Source organism: Pagrus major, chromosome 9 (assembly GCF_040436345.1).
Source record: "Pagrus major chromosome 9, Pma_NU_1.0".
Taxonomy (NCBI): Eukaryota; Metazoa; Chordata; class Actinopteri; order Spariformes; family Sparidae; genus Pagrus; species Pagrus major.
The window spans coordinates 1,688,591-1,716,227 of NC_133223.1; the positions used below are offsets into that span (position 1 = coordinate 1,688,591).

A 27,637-nucleotide genomic window follows, 5' to 3' on the forward strand; every position below is an offset into this window, starting at 1 on the left:
TTTGATCTCTTTTTTTAATACGATATTGTAATCAAAACTTGGAATCTATACGAACCAGAACCAAGAAGCAGAATCAGAATCAAATGAAGTGTGTAAAATGTCTATATGTAGTGCAGCGATAAAATGACATTAAATAGATATCATAATCTATAATGTAACAGAATTCAGACGCAACAGAGAACACAATGATAGCTGACAGTGAATGGTCATATGTCCAGAGGAAGTCTGGGTCAAGGAGGATAATAGGAAGGACATGGAAGTGGTATGGACTGCAGGCGCCTGCACGTCCACAACTGGCGCTTCTGTTTAGTTTCTGAACAATGAGGCAGGAAACATCTGCAGGCCTGAGATCCAAAAGATACTACCTGGAACCTTTCCATCATCCCCTGACAACAACAACAGAACCTCTTCACAAATAAATAAGACGTGTGATAGTAGCTTCATTCAGATATGAATATTATCTAGGAAAATCCGGAATCAATAAATCAATGAGTAATTTCAGACAATGTATTAATAAGAGTCTGCTTCTACTGTAAATTCTTCTCTCTTCCGCAACTCATACAAAAGCTCTGAGGTCACAAAATACTAAATAATACACTAAATAACCTTCCACTGCTCACCTCGAAGGTTGCACCAGCATCGGAAAAATTTAATTCTGCAGTATAATCAATCATGCTAATGGAATAACCACTGTTAGTGAATATTTAGGTTGGGACAAAAATAAAAAACTCAATATTTTGACATCATTTCCACTGATATGTTGTCATTACACTGGCATCAAGTATCAATTAGGGGTGTCACAATTCTCCAAATCCTTGCTTCGATTTGATTTTTAATTTAAGGCCATTTTCAGACTAGTCTAGTCTAGGATTATTGGTTTTATGCTATGATAACTCATTCAATCTTAATTCTTATTTCAAAAGATGGTCTACTCTTCACAGCAGATGTCATTTTATATATATATACACACACAGTATACATATATATATATATATACAGTGTGTGTGTGTGTGTATATATATATATATACACACACACACACACACACACACATTATATATATATATATAAAATATGTGGTACTGTTTTCTCATTTAAGTCTACTTCCTGTGGCACATAGCAAGCAGACGTTGGCGTGGTGAAACACCGCATGACCGTCTGCTTGCTATGCGGTGTGGGAGTGTCACTCCATGGTCCATGTGTGACGTGTTGTGAACCCCTGCTGATCAGTTAGCCGAAAGGCGAAGCCGCTATGTTGTTCTGCTACTAGCAGGCTGGACCTACTAGTGATTGTTTGTCCTTGTCGACGGACTTAAAGGGATAGTTCGGATTTTTTGACATGAAGTTGTATGACATCCTCACCATCAGTGTCGTGCATCAGCAGTGACTTTTCCCCCACTGCGTCCTGTGAGCCGAGGTCTGTCCCGCTGTTGTTGCTGAAGAAAGTAGTTACGGCTAGTTTGCGGGGTCACGAAGATAAAGCGTTTTGCTTCAAAAAACAATATCCGTTCAAAAGAGTAAAACATTTGCATCACAAAATCGTTTACGACAAAAAAGTCAGACCTCACGATCACCTGGCACTATTTCCCCTCCCTTCGTATCACTGCGCGCTACCGCCTGTTGACACACCGCACTGCTCCGTCAGCTGTTTCACGGTGTTTACATGCTCGGATGTGCGAGAGAGCTAACGTGAGTACTAGCGAGATTATTAGACAAGAGGATATATAAAAATTGTGCAGATTTGCGATTATCCGGGTTGCAACAACAAAGATCACACCAAGTCGCCGTATATATTTCACCGCTTTCCTGTCACGGACATTGCTATTAGGCAACTTTGGCTTCTTGCCATAGGCTTGAACATTGAAGCGAGACTGCCAAGGGTGAAAAAGCTTCGTGTGTGTAGTGCACACTTCAGCAAGGACGATTATGTTCCTACACGCCCAGGAAAGAGGAAGAAACATGTTTTGAAGAGCGCTGCTGTGCCACGACCCCAGGTAAGAACAACTATCTACAAGCTAAAGATGGTGCCTTTTTATATGATGACTATTATTATTATTGTCAGCAACTATGTACTGTCTGTACAGGTCCAACTTCAGCTTGGACCACTTCTCTGTCTCTCTCCTCTCTCTCTGCCCGTTCTAACTCCATTTGACGAAGCTCGGTGTCTGTGTATTCGGGTTCATAAAGATATCCCTTTGGCTCTGTGGTAAAAGGAATGTCTTCATCACTCGTTTCGTAGTCAGACATATTTACGTTTACCATCCGAGCATGTAAACACCGTGAAACAGCTGACGGAGCGGTGCCGTGTGTCAACAGGCGGAAGCGCGCAGTGATACGAAGGGAGGGGAAATAGTGCCAGGTGATCGTGAGGTCTGACTTTTTTGTCGTTAACGATTTTGTGATGCAAATGTTTTACTCCTTTGAATGGATATTGTTTTTTGAAGCAAAGCGCTTTATCTTAGTGACCCCGCAAACTAGCCGTAACTACTTTCTTCAGCAACAACAGCGGGACAGACCTCGGCTCACAGGACGCAGTGGGGGAAAAGTCACTGCTGATGCACGACACTGATGGTGAGGATGTCATACAACTTCATGTCAAAAAATCCGAACTATCCCTTTAAAATAACAGTGCAGTCATTACGGTCATTACTGTGTGTTTTAAACTGGGGGACAAGACTGAACCGAAGTGAAAGTGAAACTTAACACTACTTAGAGAGATGTCCTTTGTGCTCCCTCTGCAGTATTTATCCATGCTAAATAACATGCCCTGCTACTGACCCATTCTACTCTGCTTATGATCTCCGGTCATACCTCTGCCACAGTAGGTTAACGGTAGGCCACAGTAAGTTAAACATAACAGTCCTACAGAGCTAGTGGCTCGGCGTCAAGATGCTATCCGGTGTGGGTGTGTGTCTGTCTGTCTGTGGAGGGTATCTGTGGTGTTTGCTGCCAGAGAAAATGAAGAAATCTTTGGGTTATTAGCACAAAATCGTCTCTCTATTGGGCTTACTAAAGGTGCTGTGAGAAACTGAGGCTATAATTAATTCAGGAAATATGGCTGAAAGGTCTATCACGATAGTGAAGTTTCATATCAGTCTATATCGGTAATGATGACCTGTCCAATTTCATTTCATGAAAATTTTTTAAATACCAGATGAAAAAAGATTGAATTAAATCTCTTTAACCACTTTATCATGGTGAGATAGATTCAACAATGCAAGATATTGGAAAAAATTGACATTGCAATAGTTTTCTTTTCCGCAATATGTATTGCAACATTAAAAAAATACAGGACTTAAAAAAATAAAATAAATAAAACTAATAAAACGATTGAGTATCAAATAGCTTTGTCAAATTATACAAAACAATAATGCAAAAAGCAAGTAACAATGAAATAAACTGCCCGGCCAAAAAACGAAGCCACGCACTCTAATATTTCGTTGGACTGATTTTAACTTAGATTACGGCACACATTCTCTGAGGCATCATTTTGATAAGCTTCTGCAATGTCACAACATTTATTTCCATTCAGTGTTGGATTAATTTTTTCACCAAGATCTTGTGCTGATGATGGGAGAGTCGGGCCGCTGCGTAAAGTCTTCTCTAGCACATCCCAAAGGTTCTCAATGGGGTTAAGGTCGGGACTGTGTGGTTGCCAATCCATGTGTGAAAATGATGTCTCATGCTCCCTGAACAACTCTTTCACAGTTTGAGCCCAATGAATCGTAGCATTGTCACCTTGGAATATGCCCGTGCCATCATGGAAGAAAAAATCCATCGCCATTCAGTATATTCAGGTAGTCAGCTGTCCTCATTTTTTGGGCACATAATGTTGCTGATCCTAGACCTGACCAACTGAAGCAACATCAGATCATAACACTGCCCCCACAGGCTTGTATGGTAGGCACTAGGCATGATGGGTGCATCACTCTTCTTACCCTGATGCACCCATCATTCTGGAATTGGGTAAATCTGCACTCATCAGACTACATGACCTTTTTCCATTGCTTCAGAGTCCAATCTTTATGCTCCCTAGCAAACTGAAGCCTTTTTTCAGATTAGCCTCACTGATAAGTGGTTTTCTTAAGGCTACACAGCCTTAGCTAGCTACGTTGGACTGTTCTGAACCCAATTTTAGTAGTTTTTAGCAACCTCTTTAGTTTTTTTCTTTGCTTGATGCAGGCCAATAATTTGACCCTTCTGAAACAGAGTAACATATTTTCAACAACCACAGGATATGTCTTCTGACATGGTTGTTTAAGAGATGAGAAGCTACTTACTGCATCAATTAGGATTAAATAACAACAAAAAATAATCACTGCAGTAATTATCTGATGGAAGGCTCTTGCCTATTTGCCTGGTTATATCCAGGCGGTGACTTTTTTTGGACCAGGCAGTGTATATGTTGCCAAAACAACTCAATTCAATACTTGTGACTGTGTGCGTGAAAAACAGAGTTCAATCCATTGGGTAAATAGTCCATTTTTGTTTCCCCACAACCTCAAAAAAGTTCAGTTCCAATCCAGTTCACAACCACAAAAAGAAAGACAACTCAAAAGTCTGATCCTCCAAAATACCTCTGCTAAACTCCTTAGGAAACTCATTCAGTAAATCCCACATCCAGTGCTTTTAGTGCTGGGACATACATTTTACTTCTAACAAGCTGCCGACCTCTCCATATCAGTATCTCTGGGAGATTTCATAAACTGCGCTACGAACAGATTTTTATTATTATTCATCCTTCTGAAAAAGACACAGGGCTTTTAATTATTTATTTATTTTTACAACGAGCTGATACAATAACACAGACTTTGCAATGCGATCTGATGCAGAGAGTAAACCCGGCGTAGCTCTCCTCCACTGACCAAACAACACTGGAAGTTAGAGACACACCTGCTCTGCATGCCTGGATGTCAGTCACTGCCAACAAACTCATGCAACCCTACACACAGGTAAGGAGTAATTTATAGGTAAGTAATTTTAATGAAAAACACACAAATAGAATTACACATATAAAATACTCCCATACAGGCCTGTCCTTTTTTTTTCACAATTTCCTCTCCGTCAGTGCTAATTTTAAAAACAATCGCCCAGCTGACACAGCAGATTGCGAGTTCCAGTTGCCCCAGTAATCACACCAAGTACTTTGACTGTTGAACTGCAGTGTCTCTGAGCCAGTAGGTACAGCAAAAAGGCTGGGTCGCCGAGCTGTGGCGGGTTTGTTGTGGCTTGATTTTTGGTGTTATGTTTTGGTTTGCTTTAACATCTCTCTCTCTCTGTCATACAGAGTGTGCACCAAGGGGCGGGGCAATCTCCTGGAGCACAGAGCACCTGGCACACCTGCAGCTCATTCTGCCCTAATTTGTTGGCTTCTTAAGCCTCCCTCCCTTTGTCTCCTGTGCCGGATGATTCATTTGCTTTGCAGCGTCAAGCCTGTGCACCGTGTGTCTCCAGCTGATCGCCTCGCCTCGTGTTATTCCTTCAGTGTCCTTTTGTATCGTGAGTTTTGTGCCTCGACACCATTTTCAGTTGTACTTTTGTTCTTGAGTCTTTTCCCATTTCTATGGAGATTTTTAGTTGCTACTTTTCCTAGAGAGCTTTTGCGTTGTTACTTTATTTTGAGTATTTTCCTGAGGAACTGTCCTCCCTCCTTTTGTTAAATAAACTCTTTTTGTTGAACTCTGCAACTGGGTCCTGACTCCCCTGACTAGCCATAACAGAATCATCCGGCCAGCATGGACCCAGCAGAGATGGACAACTACAAACGTGCACTCTTGTCGCAAGCCGCCAAAATAAACCAGAACGAGTCCTCTCTGGGGCGGGTGATGGAACACCTGCAGCAGCTCGGTGCCAGCGTCTCACAACTGGGCGGTCAGTTGGCCGCCCTGCAGGACCAGCTCGTCTCCTCTCCCGGAGCCGCCGCTCACCCCCCAGCCGACGATCCTCCTCCCAGCCCTGCCCCGCAAGCACGCGAGCCGTACATCCCCATACCAGTCAGGTATTCAGGAGATTTAGGTACTTGTTCGCAATTTCTACACCAGTGTCAGCTAGTATTTAGCCAACAACCCCACACCTATGCTACGCCTCAAGCTAAGATAGCCTTCGTGATGAGTTTGCTCACTGGACAGGCGGCAGCCTGGTCCTTAGCGATATCTTCACAACAACACGAGTTGGTTAATGATTTTCACCGATTCACTGACGAAATGAGACGAGTATTTGACCACCCGGTAAAGGGCAGACAGGCCACAAGCCAGTTACTCGATCTCAAACAGGGTAGCTCTTCGGTGTCAGAGTACGCCGTGAGTTTTCGCATTTTAGCGGCAGAGAGTGGGTGGAATGATTCGGCTCTTCAAGCCATATTTTTTAAGGGGTTGGCAGGGGAGTTAAAGGATGAGTTGGCGGTTCGGGAGGAATGTAACTCGTTCAACTCCCTCGTTGATTTAGCTATCCGCCTCGATAATAGGATAAGGGAAAGAGCTAGGGAACGGCAGAGGACGAGGAGCAGGCGGCTCATCTCTGGCACTCAACCCAGCTCCCCAGACTCCACTCCGGGATCACCCGACACCACCCACTACGCTCGAGAGCTACGACCGCCACCTGTTGACGAGCCTATGCAATTGGGTCGGGCCCGCCTCACCCCAGCCGAGAGACAACGCAGGATGCACGACAAGCTGTGCCTCTACTGTGGACAAGGTGGCCACTTCGTTTCCTGCTGCCCAGAGTTGCCAAAAGACCGGGCTCACCAGTACTAGAGAGGACTCTGGTGAGCCACATTTCTTGATCTCACAAGTCAAGAATTCAGGTTTCAGGTATGATTCACGGACCTGAACACTCGGTTCCAGTCCAGGTGCTGGTAGACTCCGGTGCCGATGACAACTTCATTGACAGAAATTTTGTGAAGAGTAACAACATTCCTATTTATGAACTGTCCTCTCCCAAGAAGGTACACGCCGTAGACGGCAAGCTCATAGAACTGGTGACTCATAAAACTGAACCATTGAAATTAGTACTCTCCAGTAACCATCATGAACATTTAGAACTGTATGTAATCTCCTCACCTCTGAACTCTGTCATTCTGGGAATCCCTTGGTTAAAGCTTCACAATCCCCACATCGATTGGTCCACCGCCACCATTCGCAACTGGAGTCTCCACTGCCACGCCCACTGCCTCCGCTCCGCTCTGCCCGCCAGGCCTGCAGATCCAGCTCCAGCAGTCGAGGTAATCGAGTTAACTAATGTACCCCCTGACTACCATGACCTCAGCCACGTTTTTAGCAAAACTTCTGCCACTTCACTGCCCCCACATAGACCCTACGACTGTGCTATTAACTTGTTGCCAGGGGCCCCTCTTCCCACTAAGAGGCTGTTCAATTTGTCCAAACCCGAGCGAGAGGCCATGGAAAAATACATCACAGAGTCTGTGGCAGCCGGCCTCATTCGCCCCTCCTCCTCTCCGGTGGGGGCGGGTTTTTTCTTCGTGGAGAAAAAAGATAAAACCCTGCGGCCTTGCATTGACTACACCGGGTTGAATGACATAACTGTAAAAAACAAGTACCCACTCCCCCTGATTGACTCCGCCTTCAGCCCCTTACATTCGGCCCGCGTCTTCTCCAAACTAGACCTTAGGAACGCCTACCACCTCATCAGGATTAAGGAGGGGGATGAGTGGAAGACAGCATTCAACACCCACTTAGGTCACTTCGAGTACCTGGTTATGCCTTTTGGACTCACTAATTCCCCCGCTGTTTTCCAAGGCCTGGTGAACGATGTGTTAAGAGATCTGCTTAACAAAACTGTGTTTGTCTACCTTGACGATATTTTGATTTTCTCTAGCTCCATGGAAGAACACGTGACTCATGTTTAGAGATGTGTTAAAAAGGCTAATGGAAAACAAGTTGCATGTTAAAGCTGAAAAATGTGAATTTCATGTGTCTACTGTAAGTTTCCTGGGTTATGTGGTTGAGAAGGGGCGGCTGCGGGCGGATCCCTCCAAGGTGGAAGCAGTAAAAGAATGGCCCACTCCCACCACCCGCAAGCAGCTGCAGCGCTTCCTGGGGTTTGCCAACTTTTATCGTAGGTTCATAAAGAACTACAGCCGCCTGGCGGCCCCTCTTACTCGCCTCACTTCTTCAAAACTCAGTTTTACCTGGTCTCCTGTAGAACAATCTGCCTTTGTGAAATTAAAAGACATGTTTGTTAACGCCCCTGTTCTTGTGCACCCAGATCCTGAGCGGCAGTTCGTGGTCGAGGTTGACGCCTCGGATTCCGGGGTCGGGGCCATCCTCTCCCAGCGCCAACTCACAGACAATAAGCTCCACCCCTGCGCCTTCTTCTCACGTCGACTCACCCCCGCTGAAAGCAATTACGATGTGGGGAACCGAGAGCTCTTGGCGGTGGTCCTGGCTTTGCAGGAGTGGAGACACTGGCTGGAGGGGGCAGCTCAGCCATTCATCGTTTGGACAGATCACAAGAACCTCGCCTACCTCCGCACAGCTCGCCGCCTGAACACCCGCCAGGCCCGCTGGGCCCTGTTCCTGGGCCGTTTCCAGTTCACCCTCACCTACCGCCCCGGGTCTCGGAACATCAAGCCGGACGCACTCTCCCGTCAGTTCACCCTGGAGGGAGGGGAGCCCATTAAGGAGACCATCCTGGATCCCGAGTGTGTGCTGGGGGCGGTTCGCTGGCAGGTTGAACAGGAGGTTCAGGAAGCTCTGCAGGGCCAGACGGTTCCAGACGGTTGCCCGCCGGGTCGGTTGTTCTTGCCACCGTCTGCCAGGTCATCAGTGCTCACCTGGGGGCATACGTTGAGGATAGCCTGCCACCCAGGGGTCCACCGCACGCTGGCTCTCATCCAGCAGCGTTTCTGGTGGCCGTCCATGGCTTCTGACATTCGGGTCTTCATCGCTGCATGCACAGAGTGCGCCCGCAGCAAGTCTTCCCACCGACCCCCGGCAGGGCTCCTACAACCTCTGCCCATTCCTCCACGTCCCTGGTCACACATAGCAGTGGATTTTGTTACCGGACTGCCCCCCTCCGAAGGTAACGACACCATACTCACGGTGGTTGACCGTTTCTCCAAGGCGGTTCATTTTGTCCCCCTCCCTAAACTCCCCACCGCCTTGGAGACTGCTAATCTATTAGTGACACATGTCTTCAGGTTGCACGGGATTCCACAGGACATTGTGTCGGACCGCGGACCTCAGTTCACCTCGCGGGTATGGAAGGCTTTCTGCCGGGCCCTGGGAACCACCTCCAGCCTCACCTCCGGCTATCATCCCCAGTCTAACGGGCAAACTGAACGGGCCAACCAGAGCCTGGAGTCCTCTCTACGCTGCGTCGCCTCCCGCCTCCCATCATCCTGGGCTACACACCTGCCCTGGGTGGAATATGCCCACAACTCCCTCATCAGCTCAGCCACCGGTTTCTCACCATTTATGATCAACACCGGTTACCAGCCCCCCTTATTCCCTAACCAAGAGTCCGACGCAGCAGTCCCCTCTGTCCATGCTCAGTTCCGCCGGGTCAGACGCGTGTGGCGGGAGACCCGTGCAGCATTAGGGAGAACGGCTGAGCGCAACCGACGTCTGGCGGACCGACTTCGGGTTCCCTCACCCGACTACCAGGTGGGTCAGCAAGTGTGGCTCTCCTCCCGAGACCTCCCCCTCCAGACCAACTCCCGAAAACTCTCCCCCAGGTACATTGGGCCTTATCCTGTGGAGAAGATAATAAACCCCAGCGCTGTCTGCCTCCGCCTCCCAGCCTCCTTAAACGTCCACCCTGTGCTCCCTCCTCAAGCCAGTCACCGAAAGCCCTCTCCAGCCTCCTGCACCTCCACCGCCTCCCCCACTTCTCGTCGACGGCCACCCAGCCTACACGGTCAACCAGATTCTAAACGTGCGCAGACGGGGTAGGGGCTACCAGTATCTGGTCGACTGGGAGGGATACGGCCCCGAGGAGCGCTCCTGGGTCAGCCGCTCCCTCATCCTCGACCCGCAACTGCTGCGGGATTTTTACATCAGGTTTCCAGGTAAACCAGGTAGGACGCCAGGTGGCGCCCCTTGAGGGGAGGGTACTGTTGTGGCTTGATTTTTGGTGTTATGTTTTGGTTTGCTTTAACATCTCTCTCTCTCTCTGTCATACAGAGTGTGCACCAAGGGGCGGGGCAATCTCCTGGAGCACAGAGCACCTGGCACACCTGCAGCTCATTCTGCCCTAATTTGTTGGCTTCTTAAGCCACCCTCCCTTTGTCTCCTGTGCCGGATGATTCATTTGCTTTGCAGCGTCAAGCCTGTGCACCGTGTGTCTCCAGCTGATCGCCTCGCCTCGTGTTATTCCTTCAGTGTCCTTTTGTATCGTGAGTTTTGTGCCTCGACACCATTTTCAGTTGTACTTTTGTTCTTGAGTCTTTTCCCATTTCTATGGAGATTTTTAGTTGCTACTTTTCCTAGAGAGCTTTTGCGTTGTTACTTTATTTTGAGTATTTTCCTGAGGAACTGTCCTCCCTCCTTTTGTTAAATAAACTCTTTTTGTTGAACTCTGCAACTGGGTCCTGACTTCCCTGACTAGCCATAACAGGGTTGGCTTATCCACTCTACCTACGAAACCAGTAGGTTTGCATTTAAGGCATACACATGAAACTATTGAACATTTTATCAAACTATTTTCTTATTGCTATCAAAGTCGTGTCTATCGCTGATACATATTGCTATTGTTTTGTCGCCAGGCCTAATACCATGTATTGCACAATCACTTTTGTTGATGAGTCATTATTGTGGGAAGACTATCATGACAGTATTGCATTGTGACTTCATCTGTGATTCCTACGCCTAGTCAATATTATCCACTGATCCAGCATTGAATTAGAGGAAAAATATCCCCTACAATATTTTATATATGGACAGAAAATAACTACAACATAAGCAGGAGTCAAAAGCAAAGAGAAAGATTGATGACTATCTGTCTGCAGTGCATTTAAAGTGTGCAGTAATCTACAAAAAACATTTTTTTTGTATTGTTTTCCTCAGCTCTAAGACAGCACTACCTGAATTTGGCAGACACCTCAAGACATCATCTACACACACCTCTCTTAGGGCTGGACAGAAAAGCTGACAGTGCCCCTTCAATTCTTGGCTGATTACTTGTGCTTGCTGTATTCTTTATGGTTGCAGACGTTAGCTCAGGGTGAAAACTGTGAACATGGACCCTAAAATTTGTTGTATTAGAGAGATGATGTTTGCTTCCAAACTACTAAGCAGGTTTTTTTTTGTATCACTCACTCTGTCACATTTCCTGATATTTATAAGTAAAATTAACCTTCAATCCAAGAGTTTAAATTTGCATCGATCAACAATCAACAACCGTGTCATGCTATCGATGCAGAATCTTCCACATGTACACCATGATGCATCTTAGAATCAAGAAATGTCCACACTGCTTAAAAATACAAAGGCAACATTAATCAGTCTGAGAAGCAGTTAAATACAGAAATAATCTATATTATTGTGTGTATATACAGCATTGTTGATGTCCACCAACAATCAAAGCAGAACAGATGGATTCAGACATTTGAGCACAAAGGAAGCTCTTGTGACCACAGTACTTTTGATTTGCTTGTCTGTCTTCTAAAAATACATTCCCATCCATGTCCAATGACACACTAGCAAAAAAAGGGACTGTATTCTGTGACATAGGACACCAATTCATTTGCAAGAGGACAGGAAGATTAGACTCACTCAAATTTACTCCAAGGCCAACACACAACAAAATTTACTTTTCTGAGGACAAAACAACAGTCAGACGAACAGCACATTTTTGTTAATAAAACAAAGACTCTGCATGCAATTTGCTGGATTGCTGTGTGCTTTGATTGTCCCCACAGTAACCAGTAGCTAAGGTGTAAACCTGACAGAGGAAACACAGACCTATATTCAGAAATGAATTATACTGTACTGACTCCCTCAAAGGGCATATTTTCACTCACCACCTTTTATTATGTTCTTTTCCATACTGCAGTGTCTCTGTAATTTGTGCGAGGTTGTAAACACTAGTTAGAACCATTTATAGACAGTGTTTCTGCTTCATGTTACTTCAGCTGTAGTACACCCATGACCTCTGACAGAGACTCTCAGTAGGCTAATATGCTAACAGAGAAACACAGTCTAGGAACAGTATAAACACAGTAGGGAAGCTTAAAGGAATAGTTCACTCTAGAACGAAATTCAGTCATTATCGATTCACCCTCATGCTGATGAGAAGTCCAGTGTAGTTTCTTATTCCTCAAAGTGCAGCTGGAGACCCGCGGGGGTACCCTCCTGCAGCAAAAATCCATATAACGGGCGTAAATGGTGTCCGAGACGAAAAGGTCCAAAACTACACAAAAACTTTGTAATATTCCTCCATACTGCTCGTCCGCTGCAATCCAAGTGTCCTGAAGTGGCGACATACAGAGTTTACTCGAAACAACATCATTTAGTACGTTTTTCTAGCCTAAACAGTGACTATACTATATTTGCCTGGAGGCACGCTTCCGCGTTTCCGCGTTTTGCCTCCAGGCAAATATAGTGACTGTTTAGGCTAGAAAAATGTACTAAATGACATCGTTTGAGTAAACTCTGGATGTCGCCACTTCAGGACACTTGGATTGCAGCGGATGAGCAGTATGGAGGAATATTACAAAGTTTTTATGTAGTTTTATGGACCTTTTCGTCTCAGACACCATTGACACCGTTATATGGATTTTTGCTGCAGGAGGGTACCCCCGCGGGTCTCCAGCTGCACTTTGAGGAATAAGAAACTACACCGGACTTCTCATCAGCATGAGGGTGAGTCGATAATGACTGAATTTCGTTCTAGAGTGAACTATTCCTTTAACACCACTCTCTGAAGTGTTGTAGTAGTTCAAACAGGCACAGACACAAAAATATAAAAACTAGATATAAAAATGCAACGTTTTATGGAGCTATGGGCCATAAGCATTAGTCAGACTGGATATAATGAGGGAATTTAGCATGTTTAGGCATCTCAGGATGAAAATCATAATAATCTACATTGCCATGGTTGAAGATGCACAACCAAGTGCCGCAAAGAGTTGGAGTGCACATTTACCTTGACATTTGCCCTTTATGGTGACAAAAAGGTCTATTCTGTGTAGAGCTGCATAATTAATCTTAAAAAAAATCACAATCTTAATTCATACTTACGATCTCATTTCTGAATGAAGGCGATTCACTTGCTCCTAATTCCCTATGTATTCAGGTCACACTGCATTTACGCGTGGACTTATATGCTTCGCAACAATCCCAGTTGCTATATCAATCACAAGCAAAACACACTATTAATTTAACACTTATGCATACAACTCAATAATTTCTCTCATTTCTCTTTCTAATTCACAGTGCTCGCCTGTCAGCCCTCGTTGCTATAGGAACCCAACATGACGTCGGCAGTGGCAGAGCGCTGGGATGAAACGCTTGTGTTGTGAGACAACAAAACTGAACGTGGGTTTTGATTGATATTAGCTAGGTAGCTAATGTAACGCTAAGTAAGCAGAATGTTTACTGAGCGAACAAAAGTTTACAATATGTTTGTAATGAAAATACAACAGTCACCAGCAACATTCAGTATCTTGCCAATCTGCTCCCTCAAACTGACTTTTCTGTCTCTGTTATTTTTCTGGCTTAAAACCAAGATGTTTTTGTCACATCCGATGAACAGTAAATTATACTGAATTACAACCTCACGTTTAATGCGCCAACATTAACCTCTAACGTTACAATATCAGAAGCGATGCCTCTCTCCTTCTCATCATAGGACTTACCAGTCTCTATCTTAATAATTACTTAGCAAGGAAGCTATCAGTTCAAAGTTATTGGTAATGTGTGAATACCCTTTAGTGGACAGACTGTATGACCACATTCTGATAGTGGCATTGCCAATGCATAAGCCTATGTATACAGTGTATAGGCAAAGTGTAAATATTGGTAATTAGCTAAATTTGAGCAGCAAAAATTAAAATATAATTTGAATATCACAAATAATAAGGAATGAACTTGAATGGGATTATAGAGGAAGCTTTGCAGCGCTATTGTACAATGCATGGCCATATCCTTCAAGTTCCCAGTCCCGCACCCTGATATATGTTATGTCGTCTGTTGAAACCCTTGTGTGGACAGCAAGTTCTTTCACTTGTGTGTCTAAGAGCGCAATTAATGTTTTTGTTCAAAAAATAATGATCGTGTGTGAGAGAATCTTGATCTCAATTTTCAGGGAGAAAAACGTGTACTAATCGTCACAGTTTCATACTCTGTGTGGGTTATTACTTGTCCATGGTCTTTGTAGTATTGATCTCTGCGTGTATATATTGCTGTGTGTATATGAAAAATAGAGGCACCTCTTTTGTATGTTCTCATGCTTGATGAAGGCCTATAATCCTGATGGTGGTTACACACGTCCTATTGAGTGTCTTCCTTCTATGATAGACCTGGGTGATACAACATTAGCAATAAATATCAGCGATACACACGCCACTGATAGCAATAAGAAAGTGGTTTGATAAAATGCTCGATAGTTTAATGTGTATGCGTTAAATGCAAACAAACATGAAAGCACATAACGAATACGCCCCAACTCACAAACACCCTATCATATCCCTTGATAATTCAGCATGCTACAAATAGCCAATCATTTAACAGGCACATCCCATGTGTGCACTATCACCAAGAGTCTAGTGTGGAGTGATGGGTTGTTATGGATCACACAGTAGTTCTTACAACGCCAGACTTACTCCGCCTGTAAACTATTAACTTGCACAGTAGCTCTGATCACTCATCCTCCGGAGCCACACTAACTGTCAGAAAGTGGGAGGGACCATCTGCTAGTGCTGGGATGCCCTGCCAGTGCTCTGCTACTCGGCCTGTTAGCTTTATCTACAAGCCTAGAGTGACTGCAGTTGCTACAGCCAAAGTGGTTGGTGTTTACCAGGGTTACGGCTCACTCCGCCGCTGGATGATTGTTTTACAAACCAACCGCGAGAAAAACACAAACGCTCAACCCATTAACAGCAGAGTGAGAAAATGAGTGCTGAAGGAGAGGAATTTATGAATAAAAAAAAGGCAGATCAGCTCACCAGTATGGCAGTATTTTTATTTATTTGTATGATTGTATTTGTGTGTTTTTCATTGCTTTGTTAACATAAAAACGATTCCCTGTGTGCCTTGATAAAGTGGTTAAATTCAAAATAAAGATGTTGAATTCAACCTTCTTTCACCTGGTCTTTAAAAATGATATAAAAATAGGTCATTCAAAAATGATCAATAATTATCGATATCAACCGTTATGAAACTTCACTATAATGACAAACTTTTCAGCCATATCGCGCACGCCTACTCTATGATTGATATTTTTTATAGACTCACTGGTTTATTCTATTTGTTGTCTTGTTTGGGGATGTTTATTGAGTATCATCTTACACTTGTGCATCAGGTACTATATGAATTAAGGACTAAGTACAATAGAATGTATCTGTGTATGTATCATGTATATGTTTATGTATGCACATATTCATGTATTTTTGGATTCTATTCTGATGAAAAGCTGTGTTACTCCAAACGTCACTACCTTGGTGCGTTAAATAAGTGGATATGGGAGTGCTACAGTCTGGGACCTGTTTATTTTTGTATTTCATCATTTGTTGAACTCAACATGTTATTGGTGACTTTGCCAGCTTGATTGTAGGGTCATGTGGTGAATCATGCTAACCAACAATTAGCCTAGCTGAATTATTTCTCTGTGCTTTTGCAATATCTGGAGATTAGTACTACCCAGTCAGCTGTGAGAGAACTTATATGAGGCCCAATGAAATGAAATGCAATTTTAATATCCAAAGTCCTTTTGTGAGATAAAAATAATAAGAAAAACTATATATATAAAAAAAACACATTTATTGAATCTAGAAGCTTCTTTTGAAGCTTGACTGAGAGTGAAAGATGTTTGACGTAGCAAAATGTTTGAGCTCTTTTATGAGAAGTGAAAAATATATTTCGGATCATTATGAAACTATGGCGAGAACAAAATAGATTTTGGTGGGCTGCCAGATTCTAGGTAATTCATGGGAAACACTGCAGGATGTTACACAATCAGGAATATCCTAGAGGATCATCAAACAATGGTGAAAGGTTATTAAATCTCTCTTAAAATGTGTTTAATAAATTTATGTGTAATATGAGATAACGCTAAAAAGATACATGTGTTATTTGTGCAAATGTGTTGAATATATGCTAAATATGAATTTACATATTTGGAAGTTGAGGGTAAAGGTTTGCAGATTCCTATAGATAGCATAAACAACTGCCAGATCAATTTTTATACTGAGTTTTGTCATACCAGATATTTTTTTGTCACACAGGATCAGGTTATCAGGTACAAATACATACTGTTCATCTGTTGTATCCTGTCCCTGCATCTGCAACATGGTGCTTAAAAAGTTGGCTGTGAAGGACCTAATATGAATCTGTTGTTTTGATGGTTATGCCTGAGTCATCACACAACCCAAGAGAAAGAGTAAACAACTGCTACAATGCATTCTGTACATTTTAAAGGCATTTTGTTAGCGTTTCAGCCCTTGGTAGCTCATGTGGGGTCAACTGTTTGCCCCTTCAGTGAGCAGGATTTTCAAGTATGATGTGATGCACTCTGTCTCTTAATGACAAACATTTGTGGCCCTGTTTAACCATAGATAACCAGTAATAGTACATAGTATTTGTACACTAAATTTGCCTGTGGCCTGTTTCAGTGAGCAGTTTTCACCCTAAGGGCTTTGTTTATATGTACATAAAGACAGAAAATTATCAGTGCACCCTGACAGATCAAATTAATTTATAAGATCAGCATACTGTATACACACTTCACACTAACTCTGTAGCTCAAGCAACAGATGCTCATATGAGGACAACGAATCTTGCTGCTCTCCACAGCCCCTTTAGGGTCCCGATTAGACCTCTATGCCTAAACAGCAGTTATCGACTGCACACCCAGCAGAATTAACAGACTGAACCACAGCCTAAAGCCAAGAGCCTAAAGCAGCTATTGCAGATAACAGGAGAAAAGGAAGAATAGTGGTCAGAGAGAGAAGTCTAATCCCAGGAGCATACAGATAGAAACATATGACCATTTTATTAGACACATGAGGACAAAAGACCTACCTGAGGCTTAAAACAGGGATAGATAATTAGCATCTTTTCAAATCAATGACTTAGAGAAAATGCCAAGTTGCTGCAACAAAGGAGGGTGCCAAGGTTGTAACTTACCATCAGGAGTTCTTTCTGGAAGGACTTCCGCTCTTTGCTCTCTGCATTGTTGCAATCCTCCTTCAGCTTCTCCAGCACTGATGCAACCCTCTCATGTTCACTGTCCAGCTCTGCGCGACAGAAATCGGTTAAGGAGAGGTTGACATATCCCAGGGCATCCGCGAATGCTCGCCAGTTGCCAATGTTCTCCATCAGTATAGTTCTTACAGACGCATAGATATATGTGAGGAATTTGCAGGGCTTCAGTATCTGCTCCAGTAACAGTGAGGTGGTAAGGTCGGGCCCGCTGAAGTAAATGGGCTTAACTTTGCCAACCACTAGCACATTCTTGGCATGAACAAATCCCATTTTGCCCCGATAATATCCAATGTACCATTCTTTTGTCCACAACTGGCCCTTCAGCTTGATCTTCTCCTCACTCAACAAAGCTACAAAGTCTCCTTTTTTGTACTCGAGCAAGTACTGATTTTTTGTTTGTCGGCTGACAGTTTTGATCAACTTTCCAAATTTCAGGCTGTTTATTCTCCTGTCCTGAAAAACAGGGTACTTGGTGGCGATGGCGAGGGGCGACAAGACTATCTTGCCCACTTCCTTCTTCTTCAAGAAGCGTCGCTGCACTAATGTCTTTGGGCCTGTTTTGGGTGGTGGTGTTGGTGTCTGGACGCAAAACTGAGCCAGTATACAATCTTGGTCATCTTTGACCTGGATTCTTAAGGTGAAATCAGAAACATCTTCACTGTTGCGCGAAGCAATGACGTAGACAAGTCTGCTGACTTTGCCGAGTTTAACTTGGAATCCCCGAACCACTCTGGCCTGGTCACCAGCTTTTACCTCATAATTGGCCATGTTGGAGTAAACCCCAACACGGAGGTCTTGGGGTTTGGATAGGACAAACTGGTGTTTACCCCATAGCTGTAGCACTACTGATGGTGCAGACTGCACCTGTTTGCCTACTTCACTCACCAATAATGTTTTTGGGGCACAATCGTGGCCAAACATAGCCACGACTGTTTTGAAGGACGGGTGAATATGTTTGGGACCATACACTCCTAAGGTAATCTTTTTAACCACATGCTCCCAAACTGTGGTGTCTACAGATAAGGACTGGGACTGAGACACAACACACACATACATGCATGGTTCAAGGTTATCCAGGCACACCTGGACTGTGTCCCCATACATGTATGCCTGAGGAATGGGAGTGTAAGGTCCCTCTTTACAATCACTCCTGACACACAAGACTTCTGTCGTCTGCCTGCTCTCCATTTTCACCACAACAGACACTTTCATCTCCAGAGTAAGTGTAGTTTTGGTCTCCATGTTACTAAGTTTAATCTCCACCACAGGGCTGACAGTGGTGCAGCAGTCATTGTTCAGCTCTAGTGGTGGGTCGAGCAGAGCTTTGACGGAAATCTGCTGGGTGTCCCCTGGGGTCACATGGCCCTCAGGTATGTGAATGCTGATGTTGGTGTCTGGCAGCTGGACAGCCCCTCCTGAGCTGTCCAGCCGACAGACGATATTTGTCTCTACCGGCTGTGTTTGGCCCCAGCCTGGGTTCTGACCCAGAGAGTCCAAGTCATGGCAGGACCTGGCTAACTTGCGGTGGCTCAGCCACGCTGTCCGGAAATCCTCCCTACTTTGGAACTGCTCTGGCACCGGTGCTTTGAGGCCTCCGAAGAAACTGGTGGAGCTCATTGGGGCGACAGACTGAGCCTGCAGGATGGACAACTCAGACAGACTGTAGGACCGTTTGCTTCTAAAAAACGGGTTGTCCCTGCGCAGTGTCTGTCCCACCCCTACAGTGGGACTTAGAGGGTTCAAGTTAAAAATGCCACTGCCAAAACCATTGATGTCGGCAGTGCTGCTGGTGGAGTTGGGAACTGATGGAGTGAGAGTATCAAACAGAAGAAGGTCAACGGATTTCTCATTACTATTTTGATCAAGTGAGCTCTGAGGACCACCGTTTAGGAAAGGGTTTGCAGAGGTATGGGTTGCGACAAAAGGATTTTGATTTTGGAAGGTGGTTGGTTTCAAAATCACCCCTGACCACTCTCCCAGAAAGTCCATTTCTTTGGCTGCCTCCTCGTTACAGTCTCCCACAGTGTCAATCATCCCGCTGTCGCTGAAGGACGAGTCTCTATAGTTGATGGGCTGCACATAAGCTGCAGGGATGTAACCCATCTCTGTGTTGTTGTGGGCATACCACCACTCTCCTCCTGACGAGTCCAGAACATAGAGGCGGTCCCCTTTTGAGAACTTCAGAGTGGTGAAGCTGGATGGGCAGTAGTCCTTAATGGCAACAACTTCCCTTGCAGCACCAAAGGAAGCAATCGCGTCCAGTCGTAAGGCACTGGGAGAAGGCACTGAAAAAATAATAAAACATTGTCAGATGGATGTGGATGATACGGCCAAAACATTAAATTGAGTTTTCATGAGTAGCAGTGTATGAAATTATAGGATATTTCACATTATTTTCTGATATCATGAAATAGCTGTCAGTGTTACTGAAAGAACCCAACACAACAAATATCATAGTATCATGTTCCGTTTGACATTATTTCCTATTGTTGATAATAATAATTAGATTATTTTCATAGTTCAAATCCAAGTCATATCCATAACAGTAACTACTCCTTTGGAGCTTTGGTGAAGTTTTAGTGAGCAAGCATATGGACAACGAAGATGCGGAGTGTCAGAACCATGGAAAAGAGACAGCAAACTGGTTAGAATTAAGGTTTTAAATTCACTCGCCTCTCGTATTGATTAACAAGGCCACTGCTCCACCAGAAATATCTCTCAATGCACAGTAGGGAGATTCCATAGATTATATTACAACATCTTGATTCTGATGGCAAGGTAGTTCAAATTGCCTTATATTGGCATGGGAAAAAACAATCCTCTGTCCCTTCAATTGTTGATATATGGTCAATTCAATCCAAGCCGCCCGGATGCTTTAGCTATGTAGAGCATATCTATAATATGTTACAGAACAGACTGAGGGGAAACTGAAAGTCTGATCAATAATTCATCCTCTCCAGTTGTTTGTGCGTCTTAAAGGAAAAGGCTGAACAAAGTAGAATCTACTTACTGTTCAGTTTCACCTCTATAACTAGAGTTTCATGTCTCTCAGGAAATATTTTTGTCCTTGTTCAACCAAAACCCATTCTGTGTTGATATTAAAAGGTCATTGTAACTGTAATAATAATATTAATTGAGTAATGCAGTATACCATGACACAGTGAAACTATGTCATGGTATACTGCATTTTTTTTTTTAGATGCTTATTGTGCTGTGAACATTTCATACCTTTGCAATCCTGCTCCAGAACCAAATTTTGCCACACTCGAGAGGAGAGGAGAGGAGAGGAGAGGAGTTTTTTTTTTTTTTTTGGTTTTAAAAGTCCCTTTATTAAGGAGCAAGCAAAATCACTCTTTCACTTGCTTCAGGATAACCACAAAAACAACAACAACACAAAGAGAGTTTCAGAAATGTATATCCAACTATCCCCATCCTCCCCCACAGAGCACGAAACCGCCCCAATAGTCCATATATGTGTGAAGGCCTGCAAAGTGTCCATCATTCTATAGTAAGCATGCTCCACCCACAGTCGGGCTTTCAGCAGTCCTTTCAGAACCGACACCAGCTCCACACTGCCCACTGTTTGAGCTTGATTTCTGCGGGTCAGCCAGATGGCCAACTTTGCAGAACCAGATAAAAAGTTTGCCAAGCCTGCAGAACAGAGTTGTAAAAAGGAGCCAATCCACTGAGATCCATGTCCTCGGGTTGTAGGAAGAACAGGTGTTTGTCGTAGTCTAGCCGTCCAGCTCTTCTCAGCAGCAAACGACCTGTGTCACACCAGCTTGGGACACAGTTATAAAGCAGTTTTTGTGCAGTCCTGAGTCTAAACGAGGCGATCTTCTGATCAGTCCCTGTCCCCCTTCAGCCACAGGTAGATAAAGGGCAGATGTGCCAGAGGGTCGAGGCAACCAAATTATTGGCAACCAGAAGTCTTCCCCTATATGACAGCTGGGGTAGCAACCATTTCCATTTAGACAACCGAGTACACACTTTCTCCTTCACTCCCTCCCAATTCTTTCTCTGGAAGCCCTCAGTGCCCAAAACAAATCCCAACACCTTCAGTCCCTCTTCCCCCACTCAAGTCCTCCAGGCAGACCTGGCATTGCCTGATGATTACAATGTCCAACCCACAATGCTTCGCTTTTAGCCCAATTCACCCATGCAGATGACGCCTTTTCGTATAGGGACAGGGTGTCCTTCAAACTCTGAACATCCCCCTGGTTGGAGACAAAAATATTTACATCGTCCGCATAGGCAGAGAGAGTAAGAAAACCACCATTAGGCTTGAAGGAACCGGTCAGTGAGAGACCACTGAGTCGATCTCTCAGCCTGCACAGCAGAGGTTCGATAGCTAAGCTATACAGCTGGCCTGAGATAGGACAACTCTGTCTTATCCCTCTCTTTACAGGGATTGGTCGACTCAGCCCTGCCCCCATCTTCACTGCCCCATACACTGTGCATCCCTGTACAACAAACCCACCCAAGCCAAAAAACCATCACCAATAGCAAATACCTTAAATGCAGAAAACAAATAAGACTGATCCACCCTGTCAAACGCTTTCTCCTAGTCCAAAGAGACAATACCAACGCTGACATTATCACCTTTACACACTTCAATTACATCTCGAATGAGGAAAATGTTGTCAGGGATAGTCCTATCAGGAATACAGTAAGTCTGATCAGGATGTACAATTATTTCCAGGATGTCCTTGAGTCTGTTTGATAAGGCTCTGGAAAGCACCTTGTAATCTGCACAAAGGAGGGCCACTGGCCTCCAGTTCTTAAGTAAGGCCAGGTCTCATTTCTTTGGCAGCATGGAAAGCACTGCACGCTGACAGGAAACAGGAAGAGATCCTGTTCTGAAACTCTTTAATAAAACACTGTGCAGATCAGGTCCAAGGATATTCCAGAACTGTTTAAAAAAGTCAGTGGAAAGACCATCAATTCCTGGTGCCCATCCCGGTGGACCAACACCTCACGTCCTGGATTCTCGATTACCTCACCAACCGGCCACAGTATGTGAGGATTTGGGACTGTGTGTCGGACACAGTTGTCTGCAGTACAGGGGCCCCACGGGGAACAGTCCTGGCCCCTTTCCTGTTCACCCTGTACACTGCAGACTTCTCCAACCAATCACCCCACAGCCATCTACAAAAGTTCTCTGAAGACTCTGCTATCGTCAGCCTCATCAGGGACGGGGACGGCAGAGCCTACAGAGAACTTATTAAGGACTTTGTGGACTGGTGCCAGCGGAACCACCTCCAGCTCAACGCCGGGAAGACCAAAGAGCTGGTGGTGGATTTCCGCATCCTGGGAACAGACATTGAGATGGTGACATCTTACAAGTACCTGGGAGTTCACATGAACAATAAACTGGACTGGACTGATCACACTTTTCACCACTTTTTCCACAAACACTGAAAGTGTTGGCAAAATATGCTGCCTTGCAGGAGCTTGTTGTTAAAAAGCCAGTAGGACTTAACCCTTTCACCTGGCGAGATGTTCAAATGTAGGTTAACAAAATGGTGGTCAGTGAAACCAACTGAGTTTATTTGGCAGTGCATCAGTCTGGAGCTTAGGTTTTGGGAAAAGTAGATCCTGTCTAGTCATGCAGCACTGAGCCTGTTGTTACTGGCCCTCACCCATGTATATTGTCTGGACTGTGGATGTTTTACCCTCCATGTGTCTAACAGATCCAGGTGTGTGATGATGCTTTGTAGGCTTTGAGCTGACTGAGGATTAGGTTCCTCACTTGTCCTGTCTTCAGTGAAATCTATTGTACAGTTAAAATCTCCACCAATGATGATCCTGATGGTAGTTTCTCAGCTCGTTTTTCATCAGGGTGAAAAAACTTACCCTTTCTGCTCCACGATTTGGAGCATAAACATTGACAAAGCAGAACACATTATTATGTATTTCTGCCCGTACAATGAGCAGACAACCCTTCACCACTTCAGTGGAGGATAGAACTGTTGCATTTGCTGTTCTGAACAAGACAGTAACTCCTACACTGAAGTTAGTGCCATAACTGAGGACACATGGACCCTGCCACCATAAGCTCCAGTCTACTTCATCTGCTGGATTTGAATGTGTCTCCTGCAGAAACAACACATCTGTATTTTTAAGTGTGGAAACTTTTGAAATCAGAGCCCTCTTTTGTCTGTCTCTCCCCCCATTAATGTTTAGAGATCCTATTTTAAGACTCTGCATGAAGAGGTTGGAAAAAAGAAACAGACAGGAAAAAGCAAGCAGATAACAGTGAAAAGAGAAACCCAGCATGTGATGCATGATCATGTGTTACTTTCTGGTCCTTCTTCTGATAGGTTTGCCTTTTGTTGCTTTCCTCAAAGTTGTAATGTGTTTTTTAAGGTAAAAGCGTTTCCTTTCGTCCAAAAGGACACCAACAGATCTGATGAACTTATCATGTCATTGAAATAGTCACTCACTCTCACAGACTTTTTGAATGTTTCATCCAGAAACTGATTTATGTCCTCAAGAGAGTAGAGATTTGTGGTCTTAGTGGACGTTTCACCAACAGAGATGGTATCTGACTCAGAGTCATAATCCATGTCAACTCCTTCCCCTGACACCTGGCTGCTGAGCACACCCTGTCCTTCACCAGTGATCTCACTGTTGTCTCTGTCTGCAACACTTATGGATGCTGCTTCCTCAACATGTTCTACCTGTGCTTCAGCTGCTGCACACTGAGAGCTGCTCAGGTTTTCTGCAGCCACAGAAGCCTGCTGCCTCTCAGGCTGGGTCTCTCCCTCCCTATCTGGCTCATTATTTTCAGACACCGCACCAATACCGCCGGCTGTGCCCACAACACCGTCGTCGGCACTGGTTTTGGGCCCACTGGGACGGACCGCGGCGCCCAGGCCGCGACACCGCACGGGCCCGGCACCACCACCGGCAGCGGAGCTTGCACCGGCCGCGGCGGCAGCCGCTGCCCAAGTCTGATCTATGCCACCCACTGCATCAGTGCTGTGAGCTTCCGCCTGTTGCTTGTGTGGACAGGCATAACATTTATGTCCCACATCTCCACACTCAAAACATAATCTGTCCAGAGCAGGCATGCACCATCACCATGTTTGACTCTGAAGGATACTTCCAGTGTTTGTGTGGGTGAGTCCAGGAACATGAACACCTGCCGCCTGAGAGACTGCACATGGCAAACTTCCCGAACTTCCGCAGTTCTTTCTCCAACAGCTCGTTAGGAATGTATGGCGGGACACCGGATACGGTGATCCGCGTGGAGAGAGCGGACAGCGGGGACACCTGCACAAACAGATCTCTGACAAACACAGCTGATGAACCAGAAGATCGTCTTTTAGGAATACAACAACTGCTTTATTCATCCGCGATGCAAAACAGAGTTTGTCGTGTCCCACCTGCTTACCAGCAGCCAACAAAACCTCCTCCACACTAACGCATCCTGTGGGACGATCCTCACTCCCTGCCGGATAGACGGAGGTGGCGTCTCGGCGGACACCATCCCTCCCAAAAACCACCAGACAAACCACTGATCACTAGAACAACACTCAGCAAAAGTATCAAAAAGTTTACCTTATCATGCACATAGGACAGGTGAAGACAACAGGGGAAAATCTGATGAACAGGGACAGCAAACAATTCAAAGCTCCGCGCCACTCGCACATCCACCACCACTCACGCTCACCGGACAAGGGAAACGAGAGGAGAGGAGAGGAGAGGGCATTGTTTTGGTGAGTGTATATATTATTTTGCTCCTGGACGCTTCATATAAATGTCAATCAACACAACGCATAAAAGAGGAGAAGAGAGGACGCCTTCTTATAACTTTAAAACGTTATACTTTTTGGTTATCATTTTGTGCTGTCACACAATTAGAAACGGATAGGATTCCGTCTAATAACTTTCTAAAATTAAGTTGTATTTTTCTTGCCACTGACACTTCATATCCAGACCAATTAACACACATGAGTAAAGCATTAAGCATAAAAACAAGGAACTTTGTGCTTACCTGAATAAATCAGCTCAATGATTATAAAAACAAGCATCAGATGTCAACACTGAAGCAAACAATGTTGAACACCTTACTGTGTACAAGGGGCACTGAGACATGCAACAGTTGTCAATCAAAGACAGTTGACAGATTCCCTCAGAGACATTAATGATTATTTAGACAGGACTCATTAAAGATCGCCATAAGTGTAAGTTATCATTCAAGTAAATAAGCATTGTTTGATAACACTGTAATGATTGTAAATTCATTCTAAAGAAATGGAGAGTTAAGAACGAATAATTGGAAGAATGAATGACAGATACCTAGTTGCTAGCTTGCACCCAGTGGATGTAAATGGTCACCTAATGGGTGGTAGGGGTCACACATAAACTGAAAGCTTAAGGCGTAAATCCCAGGGGGGCAGGTGGGAGCATGACCCCACCATTCTGGGAAAAATATGATTATTGCTTTGCTGACAGGGTGACAGACAATGAGTGTTTGTAAGCAGAGTTACAGCACTACTGTTGATGTCCCCTTCAGGAATTGCTCATGAGAAAATGTCATGTAATTGTCCCTTCCAAAGTTGATTTTGGCCCTGCATGGTTAAAATTTTCCGATGAGTTTAACAGACTGGCTCATTACACCTCATATGTACGTTATGTATGAGCAGATGCATAGAAACATCCCGAACAGCATGCTTTGCGTGTATACAAATACATTTTGCGCATGCGTCATGTGACACCTCCACTGCTACAACTCAATCCTAAGGGAAACACTGTGATGTTGTGATCAAGTTTCTACAGTTTTGCCAAAAACATAATAAAATTGAAATTAATTGGACTTATCTCCCAGTTTTTATATCATTAAAACCACAAATGTAACTGATTCTTCCTGTTTAATGCATTTCTCAGTTTGAGCAGCTAACCTTTGACATCAGTCAGACTGGCTTCTGACACTGCTTCACTGAGATCGATGAGCGTTCCTTCTGACTTGCAGCGCGGGAGAGAAGGGTTGTTGGTGGTGGTGGCTCTAATTCGATGGGCAGCCATGTTCAGACTTGTTCACCGTGTTTGCAGTGGTTTCGTTTTGCTAGTGGCCAAGTCAGATGTCAACGGCCTCCCATGATCTCTGAAAGACAGAAAATATTGGGGTTATACAGCATATTTATAAGCCAAATAAAGTGTTGTCTAGTTGCCTTTGTTTTCTTGCTTGTTATTTATTACTTAAGATCAGGGCTCCAAGGTGCGACTGTTCTGGTCACATGTGCCCAAAAATCTGTCAAGGGCAACAAAACTTTTTCATTGGTCGCACCAGTTAGCAGGTCTGATTAAAAATGTAGCCTATGAAAATATTGTTTTACAAACACCATCTGGGTGTGTGGACAGTTGACTCTGAACAAATATTAGCCTCTAAACATATTTTCTGTAGAAAGTTTCACTGATAGTGGGATTTTATGTAGCCTAAATCTTGCCCATGTGCCATGCATATCTGTGTGTGTGGATGTGTGAGACCACACTGTGTATTGCTCCCACATTCCCTGAATGCAAACGAGAGAAAATAGTGAGACATTACAATAGGGATGGGACTATACCTAAATATCTCTGTACGATAATATCACGACAAATAGTCCACTGGGGGTGTGAATCTTTTACAATTTCATTGCGAATCGATATTCAGCGTGAAACAATTCTTGATTCGAATTGGATTGAAGGGAGTCCCTTCAAGATGGCTCTAGCGTGTTTATGCTGTAAACTGTCCGGGTGCTGCATTACCCTCACAGTTCAGTTCAGCCTTTTTCGTTCTATCAACATCACGTTATTAAGATTTTAAAAATGGGATTTTCAACATTTGCGAAATCAATTCTGAATCTTCGATTTTTTTTTACCCAGCCCGATAGTCCTCAATACAATATTTATTACAATATTTGCTGACATCTTGTTAGATGTAACCAGCAACTATACTTCAGCCTGACTCTAGCTGGTAACCCATGTTCACTTGCAGCTGTTTCAGAAGTTGTATTAAGTTAGTACAGCATTTTCTAGTTTTGCTGCTTCATAATAAAAGCTTTTAAATAACTGGGGGACTTTTATTTGTTGTGACAATTACCTTCTGTTCTGTCCTGCCTGCTTTTCTCTGTCCTTGCTTGAAGTGCCTTGTTTGTGTGACACAAAAAGTAGGGATGGTATCCACAGTAGCACACATGTCAATATAGTGTGGGCTGCTGTGCAGCAGCTGATTTTACTGTATTTTCTTCCCAATTAATTTCCATTAT

General features: G+C 44.2%; 1 protein-coding gene across 3 annotated transcripts in view; it reads right to left on the reverse strand.

The window, feature by feature from the left end:
* The window catches only part of LOC141002321 (SH3 domain-binding protein 4), a 171,450-nt gene that overhangs the window by 96,169 nt on the left and 47,644 nt on the right, over window positions 1-27,637 (reverse strand). For all 3 annotated transcript variants that reach the window (XM_073473614.1, XM_073473613.1, XM_073473612.1), the window contains exons 2-3: window positions 26,291-26,493; window positions 17,304-19,666 (exon numbers count right to left, since the gene is read on the reverse strand). In XM_073473614.1, the coding sequence (XP_073329715.1) occupies window positions 17,304-19,666; window positions 26,291-26,414 (2,487 nt within the window). In that variant the 5' untranslated portion in view covers window positions 26,415-26,493. The remainder of the gene's footprint in view (window positions 1-17,303; window positions 19,667-26,290; window positions 26,494-27,637) is intronic.